At 38.0% G+C, this 18,546-nt stretch overlaps 1 protein-coding gene across 5 annotated transcripts in view; it reads right to left on the reverse strand.

The window, feature by feature from the left end:
* LOC140344095 (LIM domain transcription factor LMO4-B) overlaps positions 1 to 18,120 on the reverse strand; it is a 91,905-nt gene extending 73,785 nt beyond the window's left edge. For 4 of the 5 annotated variants that reach the window (XR_011923483.1, XM_072431028.1, XM_072431031.1 and 1 more), the window contains exons 1-5: positions 17,959 to 18,120; positions 12,497 to 12,539; positions 10,978 to 11,221; positions 1,064 to 1,160; positions 524 to 694 (exon numbers count right to left, since the gene is read on the reverse strand). Coding sequence is in view for 4 of the 5 variants with exons in the window: in XM_072431028.1 (XP_072287129.1) it covers positions 524 to 694; positions 1,064 to 1,160; positions 10,978 to 11,221; positions 12,497 to 12,524 (540 nt within the window). In the remaining variant the exon portion in view is untranslated. The remainder of the gene's footprint in view (positions 1 to 523; positions 695 to 1,063; positions 1,161 to 10,977; positions 11,222 to 12,496; positions 12,540 to 17,958) is intronic. The other variant, XM_072431030.1, reaches the window with a different exon arrangement.
* Between the last annotated feature and the right edge of the window lie 426 nt (positions 18,121 to 18,546).

The raw sequence follows: 18,546 nt of genomic DNA on the forward strand, positions 1-18,546 counted from the left end.
AGCAAAATAAAAGAGGTTTGCACAGTAAGAACTAATCAACACAATGAACTGTACACATTATTTTAATAGTCAGTTCAACAAGTTTTGCTTTTTCAGTGTTTGGTGAAAGGTTTAACTACTTGATAGTTTATTTCTTCTCTTAAGGAAGATTGGTAAAGCCTCTGTGCAGAGTTCTGCACAAATACTGTTGTCATTTTAGGGGTTCACACTATCCCCGTTGAAATCTACTTACTCTATATTATGTAAAAATTAGAATGTACCAGGAGTAGTTAAGTCACTTAAAGGTAGGAGGGAACAGATGAAAAGATATGAAAACAGTCAGGAATTAGAAGAGGGAGATTTCAACGTTGGAGTATCCAAGACAAAAAAATGCCAGGGTCTGACCAACCCTACCAATCTATTTGATCTATTACTAAAATATCTGATTTGTAGTGGACTAGCTCATGTAAGGCTAATAAGACATATTTAAAAGTTGGTGTTGCAACATATTTGATCTAAATATAATCACAGGCCGTGCACTCACTTTCTGGTCAGGTAGCATGGGGCTACTCTGTAGTGGGTTGCTCTGAAGACTGTTTAAGTGTCCATTCAGTAAGCCAGAAGGCCGATCATGTTCACAGAAAATAGTGCCATTGACATAGTGAAATCGATCTCCTGGCACCAATCTGTTCCTGCATGTGGCACATGTGAAACACTGCAAGGAGAAAAATGGGAAAAATTAAATGGAGGTTTAGAAACATATACGAACATCAGTGGACAGTTTATTGGAATGAAGTTAAAAATAAAAAAGGTCTATTTGTCAGAACAGCACTGGAGATAGAAAGGACCTAATTAATTACAGATAGGGATAGGTAATTCTGGAGTTCACCAGTATTTTCTCCAAAAAAACAAATGTATAAATTATTTTGGTTGACTTTGGCAATAAAGTTAAAGCTTTCATTCTTCTGTTCTGGAAAGATTGAAGGGCATAATTTGCTGTTAAAAGAAATGTTCCTTCAATCTTTTACAAATAGATCTCACTGTACTACACTGACAAAACCATCCCTACCAATCATAGACTTACTTTCAGGTGGTATACACTGCCTTGTGCCCTCATCACCATTTCACTGGCCGGGATGGACTGTCCACATGCACTGCATGCTCCGCTGTTCCCAAATAAACTGAAAGAGAAATAAATGATCTTTTAACTTGTATGCATTTTCCAAACAAATACAGTTAAGTCCATAAATATTTGGACAGAGGCAATTTTTTTTCTAATTTTGTGGGCCTGTCAGAAGTTTAGTCTTCAAGAAGTGAAATGCATGCTCAATTGGGTTCAGATCAGGTGACTGACTTGGCCATTCAAGAATATTCCACTTCTTTGCTTTAATAAAGTCCTGGGTTGCTTTGGCTGTATGTTTTGGGTCATTGTCCATCTGTATTATGAAACGCCTCCCAATCAATGTGACTGCATTTAGCTGGATTTGAGCAGACAGTATGTCTCTGAACACCTCAGAATTCATTCGGCTGCTTTTCTCCTGTGTCACATCATGGATAAACACTAGTGTCCCAGTGCCACTGGCAGCCATGCACACCCAAGCCATCATACTGCCTCCGCCATGTTTTACTGATGATGTGCTATGCTTTGGATCATGAGCTGTTTATTCTGGTAAAGGTTGATCTTGGTTTCATCTGTCCAAAGAATGTTTTTCCAGAACTGTGCTGGCTTTTTTAGATGTTTTTGAGCAAAGTCCAATCTAGCCTTTCTATTCTTGAGGCTTATGAGTGGCTTGCACCTTGCAGTGCACCCTCTGTATTTACTCATGCAGTCTTCTCTTTATGGTAGACTTGGATATCGATACGCCTACCTCCTGGAGAGTGTTGTTCACTTGGTTGGCTGTTGTGAAAAGGTTTCTTATCACCATGGAAATGATTCTGCGATCATCCACCACTGTTGTCTTCCGTGGACGTCCAGGTCTTTTGGCGTTGCTGAGTTCACCAGTGCTTTGTTTCTTTCTTATGATGTACCAAACTGTAGATTTTGCTACTCCTAATATTGTAGCAATTTCTCGGATGGGTTTTTCTGTTTTTGCAGCTTAAGGATGGCTTGTTTCACCTGCATGGAGAGCTCCTCTGACTGCATGTTCACAGCAAAATCTTCCATCTACACACCTATAATCACCCCCTCAAATCATCTCCAGGACTTTTATCTTCTTAATTAATGACAAAGGAATTGCCCACACCAGCCCATGAAATAACCTTTGAGTCAATTGTCCAATAACTTTTGAGCCCCTGAAATGAAGTGATTGTGTAAAAAAAAGCTTTAGTTCCTCACATTTTTATGCAATCTTTTTGTTCAACCCACTGAATTAAAGCTGAAAGTCTGCAGTTCAACTTGTTGTTTCATTTAAAATTATCTGTGGTAATGTACAGAACCAAAATTAGAAAAAAGTTGTCTCTGTCCAAATATTTATACACCTAACTGTAAATGATAGAAAATGAATGATGATTTTGAGTTCTCTATTATAGTTTTATCCGTAGAGGGAGAAAAGAGAAATTTTTTGGGTACACGTATCATTGGTCAGGAACCTCTGGATGCACCCAATAAAGTCAGTTTATGAAGCATTAGTCTCACACCATGTTCTGTGATTGTATGCTTAATAAAGGTTATATGCTTTAAAAAAAAAGCCTTCTTTAGCCTTATAAACCAAATACTGGCATCGTGATTTAATTCTATTGGACAGGCTAACAACAAACAAACCTTCCACAGCAAAAAAAATAAAAAAAAATAGTAGAATATAAAGACTTGTTTCATCCATTTTTCTAGAAATATGTATAGAACAGAAATTGATGCAATACAAAGGAATGGTAATCAAATTCATAATCTTCAAGTGGGTAACACACACAGGTATATAGTTATAGTTATGATATCTAGATAGCTGAACATGAAGAGATAAAAAAACATGACTACAGGCCCCTGCCACTTATTGGGTTGGACATTTCACAATCTACAATATTTTTTGGGCAATCGCTATCATCTCTGAGGCCACTACCAGGGACATTTATTTGCTGCATAAACATGCACTACCAGCCATAACAATCATGCATTTTTAAAGTACAATCCATAATAAGTGGGATTTTTGGTCATTAGATCATAGGATCTTTGGCTAGCTGCAAATTAACTGTGAAGCCTTGGCCCTGTGGGATTTTGTTAGTCCCTAATAGCCTAAGGTTGCTGTCATTTAAAGTACTGGTGGTATAGTAGCTTCAGAACCTTTAAGCAGGAAGGGGGTGCATACGGCAATACCCAGGGCCAACTAAATTTATTGCTTTTAATACTGCTGTGGATGCAAAGATTGCCATTAGGTAAAAGATCAGATGACAGACTGCTACCATTCTGCTAACAGAATCCGTTATGAGAAAAAAATGTAGTTTCGAGGTTGCTGCACAGCATTACTTTGCACAATCAACTATACTTTATGATACTATCATGAAGTAGTGGGACTTAATGTGGCCTATTTATTGAAGAATGATTGACTTGGCAACCAACAGTGGCAATGCCAACCATAGTTATTAAGTGCATTTGTTGCCTGCGCATTACCTTTGTTCACTGTATACCTAATTTTCACCAGATACATTAACATGCTCTGTAACTGCAGTACTAGATGTTTTAACCTCCACAGCCAGTCTGATTTCAACAGTCATCTTTTGGACATGGAGAATTTTTTCAAGAATCACCTACTGACCCCTGCCTGGTGAAGGCATTCAACTGTGATTTGTTTGAGCTTTATCTATAACGTTGCTTGCAACGTTTAAAAAATTAAAGCGCTGGAAAACACCCAAAAATGTGAGAAAACATAGGTAAACACTTCCATTAATTAAGGGGACGTTTTCCCGCGTTTTTAAGCACTTAAAACGTAAACGTGTTAAAGGCAAGCTTAAAAACGCTAATAAAGGTGCATAAAAACGCATATAAACGCAATAGGAATGTTTACATGCGTTTTTAAAAACATCCGTGTAGACCCAGCCTAAAGGAAATGACTGTATGGAAGGGTCCATCACATTACAAATATAAATGTGTCTATAGCAGCATTAGCCCTAAAATGCTTTTTTGCATCTGCCATCCACAAAAATGGTATAACTTGCCCCATTTGCATAGGATAAATACACCCAGATTTGCTTTTTGTTATTAAAGGCCCCTATATTGTCCTTAGTGATTTCTGGGTAGACTTTCAAACACTTGAAAAGCCAGCACCCCCATTCTTTATTAATCTGTTTTGCAAGTCTTCATGTAGGTGATGAGATTTTCAAAGTAGATGAATATTGATTGATGCTACTTGATTACACTGCACACTTAATCCCCAGCCCTTGCTGCCCTGTAGCACTAACTCTAATTAATTGGAAAGACATGCACACTATGAAGAGTTTATCCCAGGAGGATCGTAAATACCAAATTCCAAGAGAAAGATGAGTAGCAAAATCATTTCCAGAGTAATTATAGGAGAAGCTTACTTTTGGCCTGCTAAGGGTAAACCTGGCAAAGCAGATCAATCCTCAATTCCAATGATGATGATAAGTGATCATTAACCCTGTCTCATTGGGTAAAGTTTAATCATCAGTATGGGCACCTACATCTGGTCTACTTTTATCCTCTTTAGTATAGTCTCAAGCATCCTTGCATCCTTCTATGGATCCAGGATTTCCCTGCCCTAACTTGTGATCACTCATGCAGCTGCTGTCATTCTATTGGAGAAATGCTGCAAAGACATGGTCTTTTAGATGGACAATGGACTGTTAGATGAACAGCACTGAAAAAGATCTATGGAAATTGATAATATATTTATGATATCAGAACAAATCTCATACATGGATATTTTCAAGAGCAGACACATGTATGTTTATAAATAAACAAAAATTTTTATTTCCTATTAAGTTTATTATGAGTTTGGAATGGTTGTGAGAAACACTGTTACAAGTCTGGTGAATGAGAAAGGATCTCCAAGCCAAGCCAATTAGGCCTGTTTTTTGATGAAAGATGAATCAGACAGGTAAGAACAACAATGATCCAATATCATTTTCCATCCCACACCAAGATGTACGCCACGGCACTTGTATGTCAAATCATCTCATTGCCTCTACCCGTACAAGAAACATGGAAGCTATTGTTAATGACCTGTGGGTGAATAGACCCATGAAAATGTTACAGTGAGGCATTAAAAATAGAAAAGCATCAGCAAAAAAAAAAAAAAAAAAAAAAAAAGTCAAGAAAACAGCATTTTCAAAAGGTAGTTAGCAATGGCAGCCCCTATTTCTATTCTGTCCAGTTTACTTTCATGTACACTGGTGAATCTTGCCCAAACTAAAGATTGTGCTCATCTTGGGTGAAAATCTGGCATGAGTACAGTGGTCACTCAACTTTGCCACAGCACCGGCCACTAGCTCATCCTCTCCCTCCATAAAACAGAACGGCACTGTGTTTACAGCACTTGTTCGTTATTATATTACTGGAAACAATCACAAATGTTTTCACGTCTGTAGAGGGTTTTAGATTGGTGGTAGACCAATGATACCCTGCTGACAAAGTATTGATACCTTGGCGTAAAACATGGGAAAAAACATGTTGCTGGTAATAAGAGTCTGTCCTATAGTGTCAATGCTTACAAAGATCTGCATTTGCTGCTAAAAGAAAATAGATTTTTTTGAAACTCAGATTGGAGGTGAAGTAAGCATACCTCTGCTGTATTTCTAGTATCAGCTGAACACAGACTACCATCATCTTGCAAGGACTGTCATTCCTGTACAACTGCATCTGCCCACTAAAATATTCCTCCATGTTATATATACATACCACCCCCACCAACTGGGTTGAGCAAATAAAGACAGGAGAAAGTAGCTTGAAATTTACACAGCCGTTTTCTTCACCTCCCTTCATACCACTTTAAGGAAAAAGAAAAAAAAAACTATTAAATGAGCTTCTGCCTTTATTAAATGTTTTCCCTCGGTCTCCTTGAAAATCTCATCTGAATCGGCCGTGTAATTGATGCGAGTTTGCCTTTAATATCCTGTTCCCTGGCTCTTTGACACAATTCTAGTGCAGCCGCCAAACTGCCGTCCAATCTAATAAAAAGGGCCCAGTAATGAATTTTCGATCTTAATTTAAACAGTAATTTAGGCGGGGAAGAAGAAGAAGGGGGGGGGGGGGGGCTGGACAAGAAATGTGTCTTTCAGAGAGAAAGTGAGAAGAGGGGGTGTGAGAAAACGACAGTTTTACCCAGGCTAACGTTTCTTTCGTACATTTGCTTGTGCTAACCAAATTTGAATGTTTACATGAAAAATGAAAGAGGTGGCAGACACCTTAGGTTCCTTTTTTATATTGGGGAAACAGCTGTGATCCCTTGTAAAAAATCCAATTCATCTCATTGACTCAATATACATGGCATGACCACCAACAGTAGCACCATTCAGCAGTGGCACTAAACACTTTGTTTCATTCATCAACTCAAGGAGGTTTCCTGTGATGCAGCCAAATAAAAACCTGAGATTGGTTCTCATGATTGTTGATTGTTTCTAGTTGCAATTGAAAAAAACCATCTTGAGAATTTATTTACCTCACCTTAAAATGTAAACCTAAATATACACTAGAGACACTAAAATATCTTGACTAATAATGTTAGCAAAATTTTTCCCATAAAATTATATATGACTATTGTATTTTACATGTAACAGTCTCCCTCATGTATACGTTTTAAAGCCCAAAGACGATTGATAGCGGCCGCCTTTTTGGATGATGTTAGTAGCACCAGCAGAATAAGATCTGTCTTTCAAGTGACACTAGATATTATTCCTCCTATCCCTAGATATTATTCCTCCTATCCCCTTCCCCCACAGCTAAACAAAATAATATATGAAACGATAAAGGAAGAAATGGAGGAGATGGCTTCCAGTGCAGACAGTAAGTAGACAGTCCTAGAAGAGAAAAGAGCAAAGAGGAGGCAGTTGCAGAGAGATGTATACAGAGAAAAAGAAAAAAGTAGTGCAGAGAATGAGCTGGGATTTGCAAATAGGCAGCAAGCTGTCTAGGGAAGAGGCTAGGAGTTGCAAGGAGGAGGCACTGCAGCAAACAGACTCTCTTGGAATAGGTAACATTACAACAAGTTCAACGGCACATTGCAAATTAATAAAATAAAAAAAACTTTATAAAAAAGGATAAATTACAAGAAAGTCTTTGAAATACTTGATTTTCTGTGCTTTTATCTGCAATTGATTAAGTTAACAGGGTCTTTCTAACCCAAACAGGAACACTATACATATACTATGAATAATTCAATAGCAAGAAATAAAACAAAAGCTAATGTTAAACTCTGAACCTTTATTCTCTGTAATCCTTGAACTCAGAACCCAAAGGCACAGTAAGGTGGCACTGGGATTGTACTTTTCAAAGGCTTTAACTTCCTTTCTCTGCTTCCATTATCACCACTGTGCCACAATCAAACTCATTTATAAATCAAATTAGATGGGAGGAACAAGAAGAAGCCTAGTGGGCAAGAACAGCTCTCTTTTATCATAAGAAAGGGTTCCCAGATCATGAGCGGGTGCAGGAAGGGCAGGTGCCCTACAACAATGCCTGGATATAAGACTGTAGTACTAGCTTTGTTACAGCAGCTGGGAAAGCAAAAGGTGTGAGCATAAATAAAAGAATCCAAAGGCATCCATTTCATTTTGGGCTTGGTCTATAAACATATGATAAAGTGAACAGCTGTGGATCATGGTATCAATAACATTAAAGAACAACTCTTCTATTACCCCTTCTCCTTTCAAAGAGGCCCCCACATTTATATTTAGAAAACTTGTACACATCCCCCTCATACACAAATCTGACCAGTGGTGGTGGTCTTCTCCCTCATCTTTCTGCCAAATGGTTATCTAACAAAAGCGAAGCAGCATCTGAAAGTCCCCTTCCCCTTGAAGTGCTTCAATTATTTTTCGAAGTGGAGCAACCTGGTCAGGGAAATCATTTGGAAACAAATAGGTTCAAGAAATGTGTGCCGGCAATGCTGGACAACAACAACACACTTGGAGTATTCTCACAGCCACTTCAAAGAGCTGATCTACAGGGCTGTAATTAAAGAAAGCTTTGCCATTAAAAAGGCTGAAAAAAGTATAGAAAACCTTTGAGGCATATCTACCTTAGGCATTTTGCACAGGCTTGTGGCTTTCCTGCAGGTTCTATATGCTGCTCTGGAATCATACTCAACAGGAAAGCAAGATTCAATGCCCATGCCTGCACACTAACGGTTAATACAGCTAGCTTCAGGGAGAGGAGGAGATGGTAATTTTGGAGGTTTTTGAATCCCTCCTGGTGAGGAATGGAATTGAACTTAATAGAAAATAACAGCGGCTTAATTGATGCCATATGTTTCAATAACGCCAACAAGTAACTTCACCTGCCAAAGGGCTTGGGGGGTGGATTCAGTTGTTTCAGAATTAATATTCAAAGACCCTTCCATGTTGATGTGACTAAACTAGGAGTGCAGCATTCCGAATGAACTCTGCAGGGTTTAATACAGCCATAGGGGGCTGTGCAGGGTTTATTACACCAGTACAGTACAAACACTATTAAACAAGCATGGATTCACCAGTGCGACTGCATCATAAGACAGGTTTTTAAATGGAGGTTTCCTGGCACTGGACAACAAACTATACTATACTTACCTCATCAGGCCTTATACAGCATCTGAACTGCTTGTGTAATACAAGCAAAAGTAACGATGATGAGCAGGCACCAGAAGCTGTCAATACATACAGGACAAAATAAAAGGTCCCTCAATATGATCATTTGCCCACATGTGATTACAATTGTACATTTACTCATTTGATTTAATGCATTAACACATATTTTGTATACTCTATCCTGCCTGATGCTTTTTTGTCCAGTTTAAGGGCAACTATTTGTATTAAGGCTAAAAAAAAAAAAAAAAAAAACATTTCTCCAATAACTACCCATTTTTCCTGCCTGTCATTATGCAGCAACAGGCAGGAAAGGGGCACATAATAAATGTGCCAAAACATATGCATTAGAGTTAAAAAAGTAATTGTTGGTAGTTTTTGGTGTTATGTTAACAGTTAGAAAATTTTGTCAAACCAGAAAGTAAATTTCTCTAGAAAATCAACTGTTGACATCACTCCTAAGCTTAACCCTCTTTTTAGAAAATCTAAACTTTTTAACACCACCATACCCAATCATTTTCATACAAAAACGTATTTATTGATTATATTAGTGGAAAGAAAGAAGGCTGTATCAGTACCAGTGCTCCAGCAACCAAGAGTGGTGGGTTGGGATGTGAGTGCAGTGGCCTTATGGTGTCCCCCCTCTCCCCATATTAGATCCTCTACAGGATTTATTTAAAGAAAATCTTTCCCTAAGTGAAACAAGAAAAAAGTGACATGTAATAATTGCTTGCTGCACACAATTTCCTGTCTTAGAAATCCACTGGTGTGAGCATTCTTTAACCTACAACACAATATCCAAGAAGCTGGATCTCCCATCACCAGATATTCAAAATAATATTTCCAGTTTCTTACAGGAAGATTTACATGAATGTTTGCATATGTAGTATCTATGGTTCTGAATGTTTACTTACAACTATAAATTTAATGGCATGCCACATCCAAACTTTGCCTAGGGACAGAAGGCTGATGGCAGGATAAGTAATACATGCAATAGGAATGGGAAGCCTAATGAGTAATAGGGTCAGTATCTACCTTATACATCTAGTACAGAGCTCCTTGTACCATATACAAAATAGAACTGCTATATACATCTATCTTCAGCTAGTATATCTCCCAGCTGCCTAAAGTCTATATTTACAACTGGTACTTTCTAGCCTTGAAGTAAATTATGTAGTTCCTCATTAGTTTTACACAAAATCCTCAGATTGATCTGAAAATAGATTTGTAAATATATTCTGCCTGGGAATTAAAGAGCCATATAAAAGTTGAGCACTACTGCAGCTGCTGTAGAAAAGGTGGGATGCAGAGTGAAAACTCAAATGAGAATTTCAGCCCCACAAAAAAAGAGCCAATATTTAAATAAATCCTATAATCTCAAACAGAATTATCTGAAAATGAGTATACTAGCCCTGGAAGTCAGTTTATAGTACAAATTAAACTAAGCTACTTACATTCTTTTCAGAACTGGAAGCCCTAGATATTTAGGCAAATTAAATGTGAGAACACAGGTCTGTATTTTGATTGTGCAATTATTGGTTTGATCAAATGCTGCTTCATATATCCAGATAAAACTACATGGTGCTATATTTGCAATTACTAATAGCTAGACAGGGTCACCTAAAACTAGGGAAAGGAGCAGACAAACAGTGGTCAAGCTAGGCTGCATGAGACAACATGGGTAAATAATGTGACTGATCTATTCAACACTTCTTATTTTTGACAACCATAAACACTATAGATCTACAGTCTGTTATTAAGTTACAACGTTTTCTACATCGTTAGCAGCTTTAGCTGACAGCTATCCAAACTTCTCTTACAGCACTTGACACGGCAGACACCAAAATACTATTTTGTAGATCTGCATGATGGCAATGCTTGGTTGGCCAATGGGTCTCCCAAGACACATAAGAAGATTTGGATAATTTTGTCTCACTAGTAAAGAATTGGCACAAGGTGAGCTGCCAGGACTTTGTTTTTTAGAGCAATAAAGAAAAAAGGTCAGAACAATGCACAGCTATTACCTGTTTTCATATCAATTTCAAAACTGCAGCATGGTGTAGTTTTAATGCTTCTTATTTTTTTTAGACTAATAGCAAAGGGGAGGCTGTCTGAAAATGTAGTCCAACCAATAAAGTGACTGAAACCAAAGACATTGGGACCCCTTAAACATTGCAGTATAGGTCTTTTACAACAAGGAGGAAAGAGAAATATTTAAAATTAGTGAATATTAAAATAAATCATCTTTAAAACTTGTCCATGTTCACTCACCGGATATAGTCGTTTCGGCACAGGATCATACCACTTTTCGTGTAACAAGAAGTGCCAATTTCGCCTAGCTGAGCCTGGCAGCAGGAACACTTCAGGCACCGAGTGTGCCAATACCGATCCATAGAATACAGAAGGAATCTGTCTGCAATTTTCCCCCCACAGCCTGCACAGGCTTTTGGAGGGGAACCATTATTGGTGACTGCGGTGGTGCTTTCCGACGTCCGGTTGTTCACCATTCCTGATTCTGCAAGAGAATAAATAAAAAACAAGATTAAATGCGATTCTCTGTGTGGCCGAGCTATGTTGCTGCTGTAATTCTCCTATTACAGTTTACACAGGAGCATAAGTGATTGAAAGTAGCACTTTGCTCAAGCACCAGAAAATAGCTTATTATACAGACATCCCCTGAGAGCGCAGCTAATCACCCTTGTATCAGCTCCCACAACCCACTCCCAGCAACTCGTACTGCCTACAGCAGCAAACCTTGTAAACGCTCAGTAAAATGTCGGTACCTTCTAGGCTGTACAAGACATGGCAAGGGTGGTACATGCTAAAGCATAACTAATGGAAAAAGCACGAAGCTATTTATATATAAGTAGTTATAAAAAAAGTTAATAGTCAGCCAATATAAAACTACTTTTCTTTATAATAAGTGAATCATGCAGCCTAGACACTCCAAATTTTATGTATGTGCCCACCCCTTCCATTTAATCATACTAGAGAATAGTTTCAGTTAGGATGGCTTAAGACAGTTGTATTATTGTTGGAGAATCATGAATAGAGAGTCTGATATGGGTTTGGAGACATTATTATTCCTGTATGTGTCCCTATTGGGGAGATTTTTCAACATCTTCTATCTGGTGACAGTGTTTGCGACAGGAGGCTGTGATGAGAAATTGAAACACAGACAGAACAGGATGTAAAAAGAAATAGGTGTAAATTAAGAGTAATTCTAAAGTTGCATTTCTTCCTATAGGCACCATAAGTAGCACTATTGATCAACCTTATCCGCACCAAGTTTAACTAAATACGAGATTGGAAAATTGTTATTTTTAGTAAGAACTGTTATTTTCCACAATGGGAGTTTAAAATAATGATCTGTACTACATATAGGAAGCTTCATTGGACAGCGTCCTCTTCTCCTCCTGTATGACTGTGGCTTAGAGGATCCAGCCCTTTAGGTACCTAGATTGTAAAGAGGTGCTAACCTTTGCACCAATCTCCAAGGTGCTAAAATAAAAGGATATACCTGCCATGACAAAGATAACGAAGTCTGCCTTCACTAACCTTTTTTGCCAAATGTCTAGTCTATATAACAACTCTATTGATTGAGCACCATAAGTATGGCGATTAAGAGTTTTAAACTTCACTTGTTATATGCTTCAAGGTTTATGACCCAAAGTACCAGAGTAAGGCAGACAGAACATTTTCAAGGGAAGGTTAACAGTGGCAGCTGCATTTGTTTTATGACAGGTTCCCTTCAAAAAAAGAAAAATACATACTTCTATAACTTGTTTACCTCTGAACAAAGATGTAATTCTCTGCATTTTTGGTCTGTTTTGCTGCAAACACATAAACAGATGGACATAATAAACATAAAAACAAAACTAAAATAAAAAATATTAATTTTCTTTTCCTAGGTACTAAATATCATAATATCCCTGCCCCCCCAAGGGCAGCCAAAGGGTGGTGCCAAATTTTAGCCCACCCACACCTTTCCCATCTAGTATGCACACATGTATCCAGAGACTTTTCTTTTTTTTCTTTAGACCTCCAGCAGTTCATTCAACACCAATTAACACTGAATTCTTAGTGGCTGTTCCCCATGTCACTGCTTAGAGACTGCTCTAAAATGGCAAGCTTAAGGTATATTTGCAGCTTCAGTAAAGGCATTCATATTATGGATTGTCTCCTTAACGCCTTAATCTCCTTAATTTAACAGGTTTGTCTGTTATTCTGTGCAGTAGTCCTGGGCCAGATCTAAAAACTTTCTTGTTTAACTATGGCATAGGGCCCATTAGCAAAGGTACCCACACTTATGTAATGCCAATGGACCTTATCTGTAAACCTTACTTTTTCCACTAGTTATTAGTAAATATGTAACCCCTTAAGGCAGGCCAGGGTGTATTGGCTGATGAATGCCATAGTACAACAGAAAAGAGGTTAAAAAGAACTAAGATGAATTAAAAAAAAAAAAGATTTGTTTTAATATCCCAAAAAGCTAGTTTAGCATTAAAGTTGAGTACATGTAGTAGGAGTTAAAAATCTAGGATTTACTTGTGTTTAACTTACCAGTTTGGGGGGTCATAGATGCCTTGGATGGCTGTATTTGGACAAGAATACCTGGAAACGACCCTGAGTCTTATTCTGTATCCTACCATGCACTTAGTCCTAAAATGCCAATTTATTTGCCATCCAATTGTTCTAAGGATTGATTGGGGCACAAGTGCTATGGCCAACCACGTCGATGTCCTGTGTAGATGCCTATGGATGTGGGCATCTCCTTGGCAATGGGCCAGGGGTCTGTGCCAGTACACTAGTGACCACTGGTCTCAGCACAAAACAGTTTGGCAGTTACCCCTGACAATATACCCAACTTTATCCAGTCTTGTTTTTACACAGTGTTGGCAATTAAAATTTGTATTTTGTTGGGTGTAGATTTCAGACAAGTACATTTTTAGTTTTTAATTTTACATTCTCGATGTTGAAAAAAAACAAAAACAAAGCATCTAGGGGAAATCTATACAATTAGAGAATATACGCACCACTGTACATAATCCATAGTTGTGTCACTAACTGTCCCTCAAAAGGAGCTCACAATCTAATTTCCCTACCATAGTCATATGTCAATAATGTAGTTTAGGGACAATTTAAGGGGAAGCCAATTAACCTACCTGCATGTTTTTGGGATGTGGGAGGAAACCGGAGTACCCAGAGGAAACCCACACAGACACACAGAGAACCTGCAAACTCCATGCAGATAGTGTCCTGGCTGAGATTCGAACCTGGGAACTAGCGCTGCAAAGGCCAGAGTGCTAACCCCTGAGGCACTATAGATATCTATACCTTTATCTTGTGTTGCAGCTATAGTCATCTTCTTTATCCCATCACCAACACTGGTGCTGTAAAAGTCTCCCCAACAATTGGCCATAGTTAGATTTTTCTATAGGGTGTTCTAACCTCACAAACAAAACTTTTCAAACCAGTCTGCGTAATAGTGTAATAGCATTGGACTACTTAATTTTGTGCTTGTACATCTTTAACTGTAACACCAACATAGAGAGAGAGAGAGATAGAGATAGAGATAGAGAGAGATAGAGAGAGAGATAGAGAGAGAGAGAGATAGAGAGAGATAGAGATAGAGAGAGAGAGAGATAGAGAGAGATAGAGATAGAGAGAGATAGAGATAGAGAGAGATAGAGATAGAGAGAGATAGAGATAGAGAGAGATAGAGATAGAGAGAGATAGAGAGAGATAGAGAGAGATAGAGAGAGATAGAGAGAGATAGAGAGAGATAGAAGAGATAGAGAGAGATAGAGAGAGATAGAGAGAGATAGAGAGAGATAGATAGAGATAGAGAGAGATAGAGAGAGATAGAGAGAGATAGAGAGAGAGATAGAGAGAGAGATAGAGATATAGAGAGAGAGAGATAGAGAGATAGAGAGATAGAGATATAGAGAGAGAGATATAGAGAGAGAGAGATAGAGAGATAGAGATAGAGAGAGAGAGAGATAGAGAGAGAGAGAGATAGAGAGATAGAGAGATAGAGAGATAGAGAGATAGAGAGATAGAGAGAGAGAGAGATAGAGAGAGAGAGAGATAGAGAGAGAGAGATAGAGATAGAGATCGCTATCTATCTATATCTTTAGTAGAAAAAGCTATTTCATAATTGCCCAGCTACCCAGCTAGAATCGTATACTGGCTGCTTTACCTTCCCCATTAAAAATTGTGGCTGATACACTTCTTTCCTTACTCTGCTTTACAGACCACACTACATATAACAGTAGTATGTTCGAGTCTCTCCATAAACTGACCAGTCTCCAAATTTGACATAGGATACAAAATAATAGAAAGTTGTTTTAAAATTGGCACAGTATCTGTACTCATAAGTATAATCTGATTTTTGTGAATGCCATTTGTGCAAAAAGAATCTTTCCAAAAAAATATAGAGTAATCCTCTTTTAGGTGATAAAATTTTAGAATGCAGAAAAGCATTCTTTTATGGGGGCCTTTTATTGCTCATAAAAACACACTGTAATCCCTGCTTGCCCGATTATCGCTAACTATGCTTGAAATGTTAAGGAAATTCAGACTGTGCATTGCAGGCTTCAAGATCTGTTAAAATAATCCAGCTAGTTACAATGCGATTGTACAATCATCTTTAAATTAATCAGAAGCTACAGAGCTCAACAAATAAGGAATTTGTACAATTAGATTGTAACACATGTGGATAACTGCTCAACAACCAACAGATTGCATTCTAATGGCTATTGGTACATGCATGGTGAGTGGCTTTATTGGTCATACACTTTTACATGTGTTATTTAGGGTTAACAATCAGCAAAAACAAAAAATAGATTTTCTTTGTGTCCTCAACAGCTGGACACAAACATGGGTTGTCCTCCTTGTGTCCTCATTAAAACAGATGTTGTTAAACATAGCCAGCACCCATTAATTCTTCATTTATCCTTACTGGTAACCAAAAACACACTTTACAATGCACAAAATGCATTTTTTTTTAAATGTACAGTATGCCTATTTTTATGTGCAATGCGCTGTGTTGTGCGCAATGCACACCAATGTGAAATCAAAGTTGTGGCTTTTCAGGATGCAGCAGATAGCCATAGTGGGATCCGGCACTAAATAAAAATAAACCAATGAGTCAAACTGATCAAGTTTATGCCATGTGCAAAAGTTGGAAAAAATGGTGCACAATTTTCCTTGTACATAGAAAATAAAGTAAATTTTTTACAATGAAGAACTGTTATACATTACTTAATCCAAAATCCTTTTTTGCATCTCATTGTTTTTAGATAGTCTGTTGAGAATGGTTATTTTTCAGATCCACAACTGTTTCTTCTTTGGACAGAAGCAATGAAAGGATTAGACTATTTATATTTTATAATACCACTAACAATATTTCTAATCACATACATTAGCTCAGATTGGAAAGCTATGTTGCCGTCTCTCATCCCCCTGAGGTACCACATCTCCTACACTCACCATTATAATGCCTTATTCCACACAGCGACCCCCGGAAATCTTAGCAGGCTACCCCTCAGCCACTTTAATAAAACATCCCAGTATTGTATGAATCTAGATCACCTTTTCCATAATTATCCTTTGTAGACAGAAATTCTACATTTGCAGATGTACTGGGCATCTCTGACTGGGCAAACTGAATGCTGGTGTGCCAAGAGTTAAACATTTAGGGATTTTGGTACAATTGCCCCATTATCTCCTTGTTTCTTGGCCTGTGAAACAGTTGCAGCTGCTTGTGAAACTCAAGAAGGGATGTATAGATTCACAATTCTGGCAGAAGAAGCTAGGCTCCTCTCCCAATTCCCTCAATTTTCTCTAATAAATTACAAACTTCAGGTACAAGAGTAGGCATGTTTACAGCAATAGTACAGTGGTCACTATACTGATAAAGTGGCGGCTGGTGGAAAAAAGGGCCAGGGATAGCCTAAATTTGTCATACAAATTCCATCATTCTTCTCGTTTTTTACAATATAAAATAAAGCAATGTTTTTTGTATGTATGTCAGCGAACACCAGCAACTTGTCCTATCAAATATGTAGAAGGTGTTTATTATTATTTAAACCATCACCATTGTTGCTAAGATCTATTTCATCATCCAGAAAAATTGTTGTAGTCAACGCCAAGTTTATTTTCTATCTGTGGATTCTCATTGTTGAGTATTGTATAAGCAGACACTAGGCCTATTATTACAACTAATGACTCTTTCCTAGATAGACAAAATTATTTTTAGCAATTATACAACTTTCACGTAGCTTTAGATATCTACAATAGTGGAAGGTGTGGAATCAACTTACCAACAACAGTTTATAGATTTAGGCAGTGGTGATGTTGGTAGGTTTGCCTGGTTGCCAGGTTGCTGGTTGACATTGCTAGAAATTTGTAATGGTTTGTGGCTACAGACTGTGCAAACCAAATCACAAACCAATTGTAAAACATGTACAATGGTGCCCATTGCCTTTTTCTCCCTATGTACAGAGAAAAGGCAATGGACACCATTGTACATGTGTTTTACCACCCCATGACTTCCAGGTGAGACTCTGGGCCAACTCCAGCAAACCAAATGAGCCTATTTCAGCTAGTGTCCTGTTCAATGTGAGTTAATTTGGTTACTGCATCCCACACAGATTTTCTTTACATTGACTTCTCAAGTGTTTACTGATTATTAGAAAACAGTTTGGAATTTACTAACAATACAAAACATCTCCTTAACCATTTAACCCATAAGCCCGCATCATCCACACCCTGCCCCCATTAAACCTTTTAGGGGTGTATGATATAGTTGGGATAAAAAATCCTGTAAGGACTTTTGTGAATACAAAGAAAAGAATGAGGAGGGGATCTCAACCACCAGCTACAATTCCAACTTACAAATCTTTCATTTTCAATGTTACAATTATAGCTCTACTGAAACAAAACTAATTGCTTTACAGGCAGTTTATCTAAACCTTGCAGCTCTAAATATAGATCACACTCATGTATCACAGAGCGAACAGGAGCTGACAACTTGGTGTATTTGATGACATAAGCTACAGGCTAAGTGTCCCCCTACCTATTACATTACCAGTTTACACAAGAATACACGTATTATACATACAGTGATACATTGTATTCCCTGAACACTGTACAAGTTTACTAAGTCATTAGCACAATTCCTTAATACTTGATAGAAAGTGCCTATTGAGAGCGAATCACACAGCGCTACAAAGTGAACATCTTTACCTGGGGGTTGATCCGGCTGCTTTCACAAAGTGTCAGTAAGATCCACTAGATCCAGAGGCTTTTGCGCTGATACGAGTGGACAGTCCACACACAGACACGCAGGCAGGATCCAGCTAAACTACAGCAACCAATTAGCACCTCTTCTACTAAGGAACATCCACTGTCTGCAAGCTGCCGTCTAGCTGCCTGCCTATATACCCAGTAAGTGACGTCATACGCAGCCCCAGTAAACTACCAATCCAGCTGCAGGAGAGGCGTGGCCACTGTCAGAAAGATAGATAGATATTTAAATAGTTAAAGAGCCTCTTTCCTGCCCTCATCAGGCTCCTTGTGTAATATTTTAGAGCAATCACCCTCTGCTTCTTCTTCATCCTCCTCTTCCTCTCCATCATTTCTATTATCATAATAATAATTTTATTGTCACATGAAATAAATGAGTACAACCACTGCCAGCTAAGTATAACACTCCCTATTACACAATCATTACTTGGAATATTGTATAGTATTATGTTTTTTTTTTACAATGTGTTCATTAGTATTCATAGAAACCTGGGTGTCTGTTATAAATGTATTATTAGGAATATGAGT

This window comes from Pyxicephalus adspersus, chromosome Z (assembly GCF_032062135.1).
Source record: "Pyxicephalus adspersus chromosome Z, UCB_Pads_2.0, whole genome shotgun sequence".
NCBI lineage: Eukaryota > Metazoa > Chordata > Amphibia > Anura > Pyxicephalidae > Pyxicephalus > Pyxicephalus adspersus.